General features: G+C 41.9%; 1 protein-coding gene across 1 annotated transcript in view; it reads right to left on the reverse strand.

The window, feature by feature from the left end:
* The window catches only part of shisa9a (shisa family member 9a), a 53,141-nt gene that overhangs the window by 36,959 nt on the left and 1,154 nt on the right, over positions 1-15,028 (reverse strand). Inside the window, exon 2 of the mRNA XM_038734960.1 lies at positions 14,399-14,505. Coding sequence (XP_038590888.1) covers positions 14,399-14,505 — 107 coding nt within the window. The remainder of the gene's footprint in view (positions 1-14,398; positions 14,506-15,028) is intronic.

Below are 15,028 nucleotides of genomic sequence, written 5' to 3' on the forward strand. Positions count from 1 at the left end.
CAGATATCAACCCATTCCAGCATCTTTGGGATGATGTGGAAATGTCCATTTCTATGCGGTATAATACTACACACTACTAGTTAAATGCACTAAATAAACTGTCTCAATGTCGTTCCTAGACTTCAATGAGCTTTTGCAGAATGATTAAAGTTTTCCCTCAGAAATCTATTCTTCTCAGGGTGAGAGCTCATTGTGCTACATGATCTCAGTCTGGAGATCTATACCTGAAACTGGTTCTCACAAGTATACAATTACCACACAGACACAGAAACACGAACTTGGCATGCATCCTTACTGTACATGCATATTGTGCGTAGCCTTTCTTTGACATTACCTTTCACTTTGTCTCTCACTTCTAATTTCTCCTTTGCGCGCATACACACACCAAACACATGCTCACACACACTTCTGCACCCACGGTCTCATACTCATGTCTTCCCAAATGAACTTAATTTAAACCGGTTAATTATGAGATTCATCGCTGTTAGCACCTGTTAGGTAATTAATGCCAATCACTGCCTTCTGGGGAGGAAAAATTATCCTCCATAAAAACACGGTTTAGCTAGCATCACTCTCTTGTTTCCTCTTTCCTTTCTCTCCCCTCTGCGTGCCCTGTGCCTGCTGTTAGCAAATCATCCCAGAAAATAAACAAGCACTGCTATAAACAAATGTTGCAGCCATGGCCATGCTCATGGATAAAGCAGTGGTGGAATTCCATCTACCGCAGATGGGCAGACAGCGTAGGAGTGTGGACGTTGTAATGGTGAGGCCTGAGATGTCAGTTAGCAAATGCAATCAGAAAACAATAAATAATTTAGGACTGAGCCAATGCTGGGGTGGTAATGTCGGTTCTGGTCAGAGTGGTGGTCGGCAAAGCAAGCTTGTACTGCAGATTCATATTCAAACCAATAGCCTACCATAAAACTTTAAGACATGTTTTGCAAATTTAGCCAGAAGTCAACCACTCCGTGGATTAGGGGCTAATGAAGCACACTTTATCTGGATATTGATACATGTCTGGCAGGTTGGAGATGTGCGCATGTATTTCTGAGAATAAATATTCCAAATTTGGCATGTACAAGAGCTGAGAACTGTGCAGCTCTGGTCAAATGGTAGGCTATTAAAGGTGTTGCAATTTAGCATCAATAAACCATTAATGCAAACAAAGGTTTGGCAGCCTCTGCTGGGCAGTACTCTGTACTTAACTTTTGTTGCTACTCCTATGGATTTTACTGTATTCATTTATGGCAGGGGAGACTGCATTAGAACACATAAGCTTGTATTTCATTGAATTGTAGAAGGAGTGAACGTCCAACCGGAAATTCAATTAATTCGCTAAAGAGAAAAGTTAAGATTTTAAAAAACAGCAGAGTTAATTGAAAACGTGATTGTAATTTTGAAAAAAAAATAATAATACTAACAGTGCCAATGACATGACATGGGTGTGCAAAGCTGTTCCCCAACTGCCTTAGTGTTGCTATGACTGTCAAGCCTTCCATTCCATTTCCATTCCAGCACAGCACACATGCACTTAACAACAAAAACGGTGGAAGATTTAGCAATAAAATTCTTAGTAATTGTTGAAACAGTGGGTCCTTGATTTCAGACAGAGGCAGACAAAAGCGACTTCTCATTTCTGGTCTGCAACTCTCTATTTTGCAGGCTGAAATGAAATCTAACAGGTCAGCTCCATAAGGTTTTTGAAAACTCTGCTCCCGGCTGATTGTTTAATGTTTCCAGCTGAATCGTTTTGAAAAGAGAATCCTGTAAAAGGGTCTTAAATGTGTAATTGGTGGCTACATACAGCACATGATATCATGCTAAAAGCCTGAAGCTAAAGCTAATGGGCTCCAGGCAAAAAGTCAGCATCCTCCCAAGTTGATGATCCATGCATCAAACATGGAAGTAAAAAATAAGTGTAGTTCATGTATTTCAGTGTAAAGCTGCATAGTCCACGTATTATAAGTGGATGGACTATATATGGAAAAATGTAAGATGAGACTGTTAATAACCCTGTTTGGCTGCTAAGTGTACTTGTTCATATTATCACACATTATCTAAAAACTGTTAACATTACAAGAGAAAAGACTTTTAAGATGAGGACTTATTGATATGTTTGGCAAACACTATCTCAGCTTATGGGCTGGGTTTGTTAAAATATAGTTACCCCTATTCAATAAAGACATGCCACAATGGTCCTCAGATGCAACGGAACCACTTTTGCTTACAGCTGAACTTTTTTACCAAGAAAGAGAAGAGAGACAAGTGGCTTGTTCACATTCATAGAACAACCTGGAACGATGTGAGATGCATTACAATTCAGCAAGGTACCTGGAGATACATATTGTGGGTCAGGGGAGGCAGTCATACATAAATTTAATCTGTTGCGCAGGCAGTGCTGCGTGGAATGTGTTATATATCATTTATGTCTTTTAACGGTTGATCTTAGGGCGACGCAGAGCCTGTTGGAACAATGTACACAATCAGAGAGGAGGAGATGATGAGAAAGAGAGAAAGAAGTATGGAATGGACGAAGAGGAAGTGGGGATGTATTGAGGGTGCAGATTAAAATCAATACAAACATATGGCTGGACTAAATGGCTCAGGTACAGCTAGATGAAATTCAATATGATGCTGAAATAACATCAGGAGCAGACGGGGATGGGCAGAGGCCAGAGCTGAAGACTAAAAGACTTGGATTTGAGTTGAACTTCAGTTAAAAAAGACTTGTCTGCCCAAAGACTTAACTTGAATCAAGTTTGCATGCAGGTTTTGCATTGCCACCAACCTTTAATATTTCAATATTAGGCACATGCACTGAGAAGATTCAGGTCTCTATTATGTTACACTGTGTTATTTTAATGGTCAGCATTTAGAGATCTTAAATACTTGGATCTTTAGGTCTAATTTGTGATGACTTCAGCCTTAACTTGGAAATGTTCTAATGCTTATGATAACGTTATACTCACCAAAGTTCTTGCAGTGACCAAGAAACACAACAACATCGTCACAAAGTCTGTTGGGCAATAAACTCCAGTGGCACCAGCTGAGCTACATTATCTAAACCACTTTATTTGAAGGTAAAACGCAAAGTGAAATACGTCGGAGTTTAACCATGAAGTTCTTGTGTGTAGTAATCCCATTCTAACCGGAGACAGTATATGCTACTACACTATAAAGTCAATCTTTATTACTGTTTTGTGCAGATTGTACAGTGTACAAGAAAATCAATATACTTCCACTTTCAAATTGCAAATTAAGAATGTCACTGCAGATTAAATTTCACAAAAAGACAGCAACAATGTATTTTTCCAAAAATGTAATGTTAGTTTTCTGAGGTGTTCCTGAGGCTATTTCATCACAATCCATGTTATTGTTTTTCAGCTGTGAGCAGCTGCACCACTTCCTTTGTGAATTGTGTTAACTGACTTTATTGTGTCACTTTTTCAGTGGGAACAAAGCACATACTCAAAATCTGCTTAAAAGGTCACGTAGTATGGATCTGGGACACCTTTGTTTTCTCAACCTGGGTGTTTGTTTTAATGCTGTCTGATCATCTGCCTGCTCATGATTCTCAGCCCACTGGCCTTTGTTATAGTAATGTTACCACATTCCCAGATCTAAGCATTTAGCTTGGTTCGTATAACATTATTATCATCAAGAAAGGAAACTATGCAAACCAAGGTCATTGTAAACCACAATTACCCTAAAAACTAAAAAATTCGACATGTGAGAGAAAATAAATGCAAAACCATGTTTGTACTAATTACCCATGTGTACACACATTCATGTATTCACATTCATACAATAATATATATATATATATAATATACACACTCCTAACCTCATTGTGTCTGCCACCTCCCATTCTCCATCTAAATACCTAATGCCTTCTCATTGTCTAACAGCAAAAGCAAGAAATCAATGCGTTGCATTTTCTACCTGTAAACTATGCACAACTAGTGCAACTGCCACTTTCACATCAATACTTTTGTTCACAGTTGACATGTAATAGACTCGCCGATGCAACAGCAAATGGGGACTTTGTACGGAGAGGAGCTTTTGACCAATTCAGCACTAAATGGATGTCAAAGCACAGAAGCCACATTGCCACAACAGTGAAATGTTGCCATTGTGTGCTCGAAGGCAAAACGCAACAGGGAGTTTTGTCTGAATCCTATTCGCTCTGTGTCCTCCCCCTTTCATTTCAGGAGAGGCCTGAAAGATCGATGGTCTCAGTATAGATTTCCTTCCACCATCTTTCGGCAAACACTCCTCTTTTCACAATCTCTCTTTTGTCATCTCCTGTCCTCCACTTGCACTCTTCCCGTCTCATTTCAACGCGTTCTCTCTCTCTCTCTCAATTTCTCACTGTCTCTATCTTACAGACTTGGCATGTACCACTACTCTCCTTCAGACCACATATATCAGAATAGGAGGGGGAAAAGGCACTTTCAGATCCCCTCGGCTTCCATTTCCCAAGATTCCTGTGGGGGACTGATTCAATCGCTGCCTGACAGTGACATCCAAAGGTACCTGTCCCACTGGATGCCTGTCTCTTATGCTTCTCTACAATTCGTATTCCTCTACTCACTGCAGCATTCAATGCAATTGCCATTTCTCTATAATGAAACGGTACCTTTCTTGTGTGATTGCACATATGATGATCAAGTCCAAAGACGTCTAGGCACTCAAGAGAAGTAAGTAGTGCACAGAGGAGCTCTACACACAATTACAGAGCTAAATAAAAGTTGAATACTATTACATATTGTTGGGCAGCCACCTAAATTAACGTTCTGTCTGATTTTCCAATAACGTTAGGCCCGTTGGGATCATGAAGCTGATTAAGTTGCTTTCTGCACAGACACAGTGCCATCCTGCTGCCTGTGATCTGATGAGAAGATACTAAAATGGTGCATTTGCATATATGCATGAGACTAAACATGGTGGCCAATGAAAGGGCAGGAAAACAATCCAAATTTCCATATTGAGTCAGCAGCAGAGTGGGCTTCTGGCAAGAAAGGATTTCACTTTTGTGGCTTTGCTAACGTATATGCATTTTAGTTATTTATTCAGGAAGGATTGATGGCATGCATTGCATTTTTAAACAACCATGTGATTTTTACAGTGACATAAAGACTTTGTACCTTCCTGAACCTGCTGAATATGTTATGGATTTATTATCTTGCTCAAGTTTACCTCAACAGGAATTATTTATAACATTTTTCACATTCACTTTTCTCTCCCAAACTTTTAATGAAGTGAATTATCAAATGATGTTGGGTAACACATGCACTGATTCTACGCTAATTTACTTCTTCAGGTCCATGTTTTCGTGCAAGCAGTTGCAAGCGACAAATGCAAACTGTGTTAGCAGCAAATGGAATCTTTGTATTTATATTTAGGCATACTGAGCATAAGGAGTAGGAGGAGCATATAAGTATAAGTTGACATTTCTGGAAATATCAGTATTTGTATTGAGTTTGTAGTTAGATGAGAACATTGATACCACTCTCATGTCTGTACGCTAAATATGAAGCTACAGCCAGTAGCTGGTTAGTATAAAGACTGGAAACAGGGGGAAACATAACAAAATCCAACTACGAGCACCTAAAGCTTGCTAATTATTTGTTTAACCCTTTAAAAAACACGACCTAAGCTGAACCACTGCTGGCTATGGTTTTTTATTAAACATAAGTGGATTGGACAAAGTGGATTTACTCATTTAACTCTCTGCAAGAAAGCAAAAAAGCATGTTTTGTAACATGTCAAGCTCTTCCTTTAATGCTACTGTTGGAAACAGGGTCAGCATCGCAATCCATTTTAACGGCTGTTACTACATGTTGACCACATCTGTGTATGTATTCAATCAATGTGTTCTTCTTGACTCTCTTCTTTGACACTAAGGTGATTCTGACTGTGTGAAGCATTCACTAACAGTGTCAGGTTATACGTGGGCAAAATAAAAAAAGACGTGTGACCTTTCCTGAAGAAAAATCTCCTGGAACAATACAATCAGTCTGATCTCCTGGTGTAAATCCTCCAAGGAAGGAGATTTGTTGTTCACTTGTAGACTCTACTCATATTCATTCAAGCACACAGCGCAAAATATAAACAGTATGCAATGTAACACTTTCAATGTCAGTTCATTCTAAGCCTGTTGCATACATATACCATAAATGGCTACAGACAGAAAGACACTTCAGCTTCTCTCTGGGGAAAATGGTGCAATTGTCATCTAGAAACTGCAACAAAAACAACACAGGGAGTAGAAAGAAGAACAAATTCTGTAACCAACTACTGCCATAAGAAATGCCAAGAGAAAAGCCAACAGTGGCCAGAAGCCGAGGGGAGCTGAGAGCAGGGCGATTGCTGCAATCAGAAGGCTGGAAAACAAAACTCCTTCTCTGTTTTTGTGAGTCGTTCCAGGCTGGTAATTTGCAGGCAGGCAGGCAGGCACAAGATCTGTCGGAGCGAGAGCCCAGCATCGTGACGCATTTTGCCCAGCCACATGTCCCCTATCCATGGGCCAGTGCCCAGCAGGATGGGGGGTGGTGGGGGCGAGGGCTGTAAGCCTGTCCACGAGTTTTTGTGTTTCAGTGTTTGTGTGTGTCCATATGTATGTACGAGGATGGGAGGGTGAGCAGCGGGAAGGCTGCCAATGTGTCCCTACCTCCTCGGGGGAAGGGTGGCGAGCGAGGCAGGCCATACTGAAGCCCGCAGGCAAATGAGAGAGAAAGAGAGGGAGCTTGCTCTCCCAAGAACACCACCTTGAGTTTGGTGATGAGTGTGTATGTGAACGGAGGTGTGGCAGGGAAGGTTCATGTGCTCCCAGCATGAGCTTTCCCTTGCTGGTGACTTAACATTGCTTGTGGCATCAGTCAGCAAGCCAAGCAAATCTGCTGCCTGCCCCCGGGCCGTGTGAAACACAGGCGTGGAACTGAATACATGTGTGTATATGGAAGTTATACATGTGTGGGTGCCTTTTGGTGACCATATGCATGTGCAAGCATAAGGAAAACAAAAAAGAGCCTTCGGCACCTTAGGGACATGGGAAGTTATCTGTCGCTTTGGCCAGTTCACCCAAAACAGACTGTTCTCTTTCAAAGCCAAGACTTTGGAAATGCACACACACGGAGAAGTGACTGACCAGCACAAGCCTCAGCTCCCATAATACTATAAGTTTAACAAGGTGTACTGTACTCCAGATGTATCAAGGGCCTGTCAGATGTACTCAAGTACTCCTTCATCAACACAAACAGTCATTCCAAGTGTCTTCATTGTGTCGCCATTTAGCACTATTTTCTATTGATATAAAAGTGAATATTGTTACAGTATTCGATCCTAAAAGTGAACCGTCTGTGTTTAGGTTGGTTTAGTCAAGGTTGCCTCCATGCTACTGACATAAGCTAGACATTTAAACCCTTTATCCATTACTTTTAGCTCACAATTTCAGCTGTTGATCCATCACGTTTAACTATTTCAGGAGTGTGTCCATGTTCCCAAGGTTCTATGCTCCCAGACACACATGCTGGGAACATAGGACCCTGGGAACATAGGGATGACTCCACTATTTCAGCTGTTAATGCATCACTTTAAGCTAACTGCTAGACTTATGTGCTTGCTTGCTAACTACACTTTTTTCACCCACTCTTATTTGCAACCTGTGATGTTCAGGTGCAGAGCGCTCAATATATGGATAATATATTTATTTTTTTGAATCAAATCATCATTTTTTCAAATATGTTGAGCAACTATTGTACAATCTTTCCAAGTACCCCCTGGCAACTGTAGAAGTACCCCTAGTTGGGAATCACTTCTTCCACTTCCACTGAATACTGTTGGAACACAGCTGGTACACTGCTGGGAAGTGGCAGGAATATATATTATTCCCAGTCATACAGAAGATTATAAGACTATTTCCCTTTTAGAAATAGTATAAAAGGACAACTGCAGATTACAGAGGATTTCACACAGCGTAACAGAGCCACATGTTAGTGGGCCTAAACAGGCGTATAATGCCACTATGACATTCAAAAGAACATCATCACCCTTCTGCAGAGACAAATATAAGGATGCATGCATTGAGCAAAGTGCCTCTTGTAACTTTAACACAGCCAGAATTATGAAGAAAACCCTTGACGTGAGTTATCTTCGTTAATAATTACATTTTTGTGCGAATGCATATGACAGAAAATAATCCTAATATTTGTAAAAGGGCTTGACTCAGTAATTTGAAAAGTCGATTTAGTAGAGTCAGTGTAGCAGTTAATTAGAAACCAGTGGTGATAACCACCTGTTCAAACATACAGATGGGAAGTCTGTCTCCTTATCCCATGACTGCCTGTGAGTGCTATATCTTTACAGATAGTCAAATGTAAATGAGACTGAAATAGATGAAGATGGATGGACGTTATGTTGCCCATCGCGCTCAGGATTCTACTGAAGGGCACCACAAGTTACGTGCCTGACATATGCACGCACGAGCTTGCAAAAGCGTATATATGATGAGCGCATAAGTGAACATAGACTTGGCATCCACACCCTGCAAACACACACACACACACAGTCAGAGACGTAATTACCTGTCAAATGCAAGATGTGACTTCCTGGGAGTAGAAGAACTGTTTAATATTCGTGAGGAGCGGGGGCAGCTGATTAGAAGTTAAGATATTCACCGTCCTTATTACTTCTTATAGTACCAACCCTACAATGACAAGATGGGAAATTACACACAGGCGGCTGATGCAGAACACTAAGGACAGAAAAGGATGTGCTGAATGCATTAGACCACTCTGTCTGCTCTGATTTTTTTTTTATGTCCTCAGAATGCTTGTTCCAATGTACATTACCTTTCACAAAGAAGCTAATGCTCAGTAACATGAATGTGACACAGCTAGGGGTCGCCTGCTACTTAAGGGGAAAACCATACTTTCTTTTTGAGTTTTTCCATTTCACTCTCCTCGTTTTCTGCAATCTTTTCGCTTCTTTTCTCCTTCCAGTCCTCAGTCCCAGTCTCCCTCTCTCCGCAGGCTGTGTTGACACCTCCCCTGGCCGGTCTCCCTCTGCGACTCAACTGAGTGGATGTCTGCCGTTGGTCGATGCTTGCAGGCTGTGCGGCCCCAGAGCCCTCATAAACAGGAGTCTAATGGCGTCCCTGGGCGGCTAAGGGGTCTCACATTAAGATAATTAGGCAGTGAGCGGGTGCAGGAATGAGGCCCTGGAGAGGAGAAGACACCTCTGCACTTTCTGAGAATCTGAGCCTGTGACTTTCTGTGGTTTCGCCTTGTTGCTCACTGTAGCCTGATTTACACTTTTTAGCTTATTTTAATGGTAAGAACGATGCAAGGGCTCGTGTGGCACTACATAACTGCACCAAAAGCAATGGGATTTGTTAGGAGCGACGGGTTTTTCAAACAATCTAAATCACTTTTAATGCAAAGTGTTATGAGGAGGCAGATGTTGATGTCTGACAGCTAGCAGACAATGCGAATTGTGCCAAAGAGTGCAGACTTTTATCTGCAGCTAAAGTTACAATACGAGGAATGAAATCTGATTAGTTTAGTCTCTTAGTTTTGCATATTTCTCCATTGGCCATTTGACAGGACATCATCAACAGCTAATAAAAGTTTTGCTCATATGTTATGTGTGTTTGGACTTAAAGCAAAGCATATTTTGGGCCATGTTTGTCTTGATTGACAGGTGTCTCAATTGATAACTCTCAGTAGGGGTGGTTGTGGTTTGCTTGCTTCAGTCTCCACCTTGTTGGCCAAATATTAATCTTCTTGGTGCAATCAGCTGTCAGAATGGCGGCAAGTACTGGAGGCATATTCAGATAACCCTAACCCTACCAGCCCCTCTAAAGCCTAATAATTAACATATTATATCTTGTTTATTTAATTCATACAAAATAAGAAATTTAAACAAGACCAGCTGTGGCTTTATGAGCATTATATCCAGCTAAGGAATAGTCTGGCGCATAAACCCAGTAAAACCACAACTTGTTGTTTTAACGCTTCAGTTTTTGTACGGAGTAAACAAACAACATACAAGGTGTTAATTAGTGAGCTTAATAGGTGCCTGTAGTCTGATTTTTTTTTACTTTGACAGAGCCAGTCTAGCTGTTTCCCCCTGCGTGCAGTCCTTATGCTAAGCTGGGCTAACCTTCTGCAGGCTGTAGCTTCATTAGATTACAGATACGGTAAGGTATCCATCTTCTCATCTAACTCTTGGCAAGAAAGTGAATGTATGTATGAAAATGGCCAATAAATGTATTACTACCGTGCTCATGTGACTTTTGTGTGTGTGATTCCTTTGTAAATAAGCAAGTGAACAAAAGTAAATCATAAAAAAATGGGACAAAACAAACATTTTCCTCAATGGTTTGGATGAATCAAAACTAGCTGTAGATATAGCAGAAGCTTTCCTGACGCTCCAACGAGCTACAAGTCTGAAAAACAAACTCTGTTTGAACATGAGGCTAGAAGCCGAGCTTCAAACGGAGCTGGAGCTGGAGCTGGAGTGACGTCTCACAGATAACTACCTCCAGCACTGTCATTTTCTCTTTCACAGAGCCTCTTTGCTTGTTTCTACGGCCTGTGCTGTGGTGTGTAAGTTCACTAGCTGGAGCTCCTCTTTCCGCTCTGACACTCTGCAATCAGATGTGACACACTGAAGGCTCAGATGACAGCTGGGAAGACAAGGTCACATAGTCACCTACTTTAAACGAAGGATATGCACAGCTCCGTTTGACAGGCCTGCACTGTGCGCAAACACACACTTACGCACTGCATACACACTGCCCACGCATACACCTTCACTCACGCACACAAACACACACACATATACACATACACAGTCACAAGGCGGAACAGGAGGCTTTTGCAGACAGGGTCTTTTCGCGTGCCTGTGCAATCTCAGAAGCAATTACCTATTAAAATTTCATCCTTCCCATCTCAGAATGTTTAGGAAAAGATTATAACTGCTGGGGAGGTAATTAAGCCCGCAAATGGTGAATTGAGTTGTGAATACAGAGCGCTGTGTATGTGTGTGTGTGCGTGCAGCTGTGTGTGTTTTGTCTTAATAAAACTAATAGTGCTGCCCACCTAAAGCTCTTTAATGTGATATCAAAAATGACAATTGCATGACTAAGTACAATATCTGACTGGAGGTTCGGTGTACTAATTCACAGGGATAGCTATTATTTTCCAATTAAATTTCACAACTAACTTCTTTATGATATTATAAAGTAAGTGTAGCAACAATGAGATTAGCTGCTGCTGCTTGTCAGTTACACTTAGGAAACTCTCTACACTTATAGTTTCTAGTGCCAACATCTGTGATGAAAGTCACTCTAATTTAAGTGGCAATGGCTTGAGATGTTTTCAGACTCTTTCATGACAATCCAAACATGAGCATATAGCTTTAGTGCTGCTTTAATATTGAACGACAAATACAAAGCCCCATCCTTCGGAGCTTCAAAAAAAAAAGGTTGATGCCGTCAGTCTGGGTGCTGCTGCTAAGATTGCTTGACTCCTCACAATACACTGTCCTCTCTCCTTCCAGCTTTTCTCACTTTCCCCCCTTTCTCTATTCCTCCCTCCTTTGCCTCTTCAGCTCTTTGATGCTGAATGTGAAGAGACGCAGGGTTTTCAGCCTTTTAAGGATTCAAACAATGTCTCCGGGTTTTGAGATGACATGAAAGTCCGCCGGTTGGGCCCACCTGGGGGTTGGTGGGCTGTTTCTGGTTCACAAAGCAACCAAAGTGTCCATTTTGTGGGGCCCACAACATAACAAACACAAACCTCCAGCTTTTGTATTACTAATTGATGCTGTGCGTTTCTCATTTGTGTGGTACATGCGATAATGATTACAAATTATCAAGGCACAGCAAAGCACATATTGGGAATATGATTTTCTTGTCCTTGTTTATGAATGCATTTAGCAAAGTGCTTGCAAGGGAACTATATAAATGATAAAGCAGCAGTGACCATCAGTGATTCCTTTACAGACAAATTACATTACGTGACTGACAGTCGCAAAAGGCCTAAAGGAATTTTCTCCTCCCATATAAGCAGTCAAGACCTGCCAGATCAGATTCATTGATGCCAGCAATAGGGCAATCTGGCCATAAGCTATAATCAATATGTGGTTTGCACAAAAACTATATATTTCCCAGCACGTCATCCTGCATTACATCAGACCAAACTTGTGTTTACATTTCAATTGCCTCTCTCGTCACTTTTCTTCTCTCCCTTCCTCGTCTGTCTTTTGTATCCACAGCGGCACTCTCAATGAAAAATCTTCCAGCCCTTTTCAGTCAATTTATCTTCCTTTAATCACACAAAACAAAAAAAACATGTCCATATCCAGCAAATCTATATCGAATTCCTCTCCGCTCCACCACCACCACCCAACCCCCACCAACGCCCAACCCCCGTGACCAGTGATGAATCGTCGCCCTCGGCCAGCGGCGGGACCCGTGAGCCAATCGGGTGGCTGTCAGGGAGGATCCCGCCAGATCACAGAGGTTAATAACATTTCACATGACCACACAGAACCCTGAGGATTAGGGGTTCAGGGGAGCAGGGTCCACATTGAAAATAATAAACGCTATTTCACAGCAGTGTGCTCCTGGCCACTCAGGTGATAGGCCACCCCTTCCTCTCATCTCTCCCACAGTGAGGAAAGAAAAAAGATTTGAGCAGACCCCAACCCATTCTGAAAGCGATATTTATCTCTTTTCAAGGTAGCATCTATTTGAGACTGAGCCCCCACCCAACACCAAACAAAAAAAAATGTCGATGAGTGCAACCTTTCAGTCCCCCTTTCCACGAGATGTACTCTCATCATGATGTTGATGGTGTCTGTGGGCGTAGTGCTTCATGCTGAGTAGGGTTATGTCACCTTGTCGTTAGCCAGGGGAGCTGTTGTAGGATTACATATTTATCTCATTCTCGCCAACAGAAGCAGCTACTCAGCCCCCCGCCCCACCACCACCTCCTTACATGTACACTTCCTGTCTTCCTGACGTTTATAGCACTCACCAGCACCCATGACTTGACGGCTCACTGTTGATGGTTTAGACTCAACTGTGAACAGTGTGTGAAGTTTCCAAACATAAACTGTAACCTGCGAGGGAGGGGATGGGGATGGAGATTTTGTGCATGTTATTGGCACTCTAACAAAATTAAGAAACAATGTTCTTTTCTTTTAACCAAAGCAAAAAGTAAGCCGCAATTAGGAACAAAATCCTTGCTGCCACTTTATTTGCATTGAAAAACTGCAAAATAATCTTAACCAACTGGCAATTTGTTGAAAAAGTTATCTTTAAAACACAACGCCAGATGTAATAACTTGGTGAAATTGATTTGTTTCATTCATACATGGCTGGATAGTAACACAAGAAATGAGGGAAAGACAGTCCTCTAACCAGACGAGTGTGAGTACAGTCACTGTGTGTCTCATACGTATTGTTTATGCTGATCTGCTCTTAGATCTGCCTTTTGCTTTGGCACAAGAATTATAGATTGATGATGCAACTTTGAGGGAATCTGAATGCTGTTTCCATGTGTTTATGTCTTGTATATATTGTATGCTCTGGTCTGTACCGCACAGATGTGTGTGTATGTGTGTGTGTGTGTGTGTGTGTGTGTGTGTGTGTGTGTGTGTGTGCATTCATCTGTTTGATCTTTGGTGTTAAAACACAAAGAAGCTCGGTACTGTAGCAGCCCACGGGACTCAAACAGAAATAGATGGCATTCATATGCTCTGTATTCTACCACCACCACCGCCACACTTCAAACTCCCAGCCTCACCCCCCCATCCTCCTCCCCACACACAAACACACTACCACCACCACCATTTCCTCACCGACTCACACACACACACACTCCCACTTCCCCTTTTCTCTCTCCCATTTTATCATGTGGGCATGAACCAAAATAAAACAGTGAATAACGGTTGGATTTGAAAAGCTGCAGAAAAGGCAGGAAGATAATTCTCTTTCTAGCGTGTTATGAAATGGATGGATATCTGGCCGGTGAAAGATAAAACAAAACCCAATGCTCTCATTTGAAACAAAATAGGAACAAGCCTGCGGGGATGTGTGTATGGTCTCCCTGTGCTTATACTACTATCAACCAGCCATGAGTTTGAGTCCACCTGTGATGAGTCACTTGATTCCAAACTCTCACACACTTATATCCCTCCAAGTGACTTCATAAGGGCCTCTGACACCAACCTGGATACGCTGAAGTCGCTTTAAGTAAGCAGCTTTTTCACTGACACACGCCCCACCCACACGTCCACATGCTGCTTTAAGTTATACACACAATTCACAACAGCCAGCAATGAGCTGCCCAAAACTTCCAGAACATATATATAAAAAACAACTCACGGAGGTTTGTGGCCCTGGAAACAAAGTGCTGCGAATGCATCCCTAGAGACTCCTCCCCCCGATACTGCTCACCTGGACACCCGCCCTGCAGCACGCTGGCCACGGCCCTGTCAGACAGATAGGGGAGGAGAGAGACAGAGAGGCGTGATGGATGAGGGGTGCAAACATGAGGAACTGTGCATAACATGGTTAATTGAATTATTCAGTTGGGCTGCATTGCTGTACAACATATTTTCATGAAACAGATGTGCAGCGAACTGGAAGAAAATAGGATTCCCTGATGAATGAAAAACATTTGGTTTAATTTGCCCTATTTTTGCTGCAATCATTACACATACACTCTTAGCCTGGATTACACTGTGAAGGTGTATAAAAGCATTTTCACTGATCTCCACTAAGATAGATACACAATGGAGCGCAATGCCGCCTTGCCCTAGTGAAAGAAACCACCCCCACCTAATGAGAGAAGGGTATAGCTCAGGGTATGTTATGTTATACCACAATTGATGGATAGACTGGAGTGGAGAGAGCATGCAGTGTCATAAGAGTCTCAAAACAGAAGATGATATAAGTTGCTGTTGTTGCCCAGAAACCAAGGCCTGTGTATAGAATATATAATGCATTTCAAGC

This window comes from Micropterus salmoides, unplaced genomic scaffold (genome assembly GCF_014851395.1).
Source record: "Micropterus salmoides isolate LMB-PRFRI ecotype aquatic unplaced genomic scaffold, ASM1485139v1 Ms_hic_scaffold_21, whole genome shotgun sequence".
Classification (NCBI taxonomy): Eukaryota; Metazoa; Chordata; class Actinopteri; order Centrarchiformes; family Centrarchidae; genus Micropterus; species Micropterus salmoides.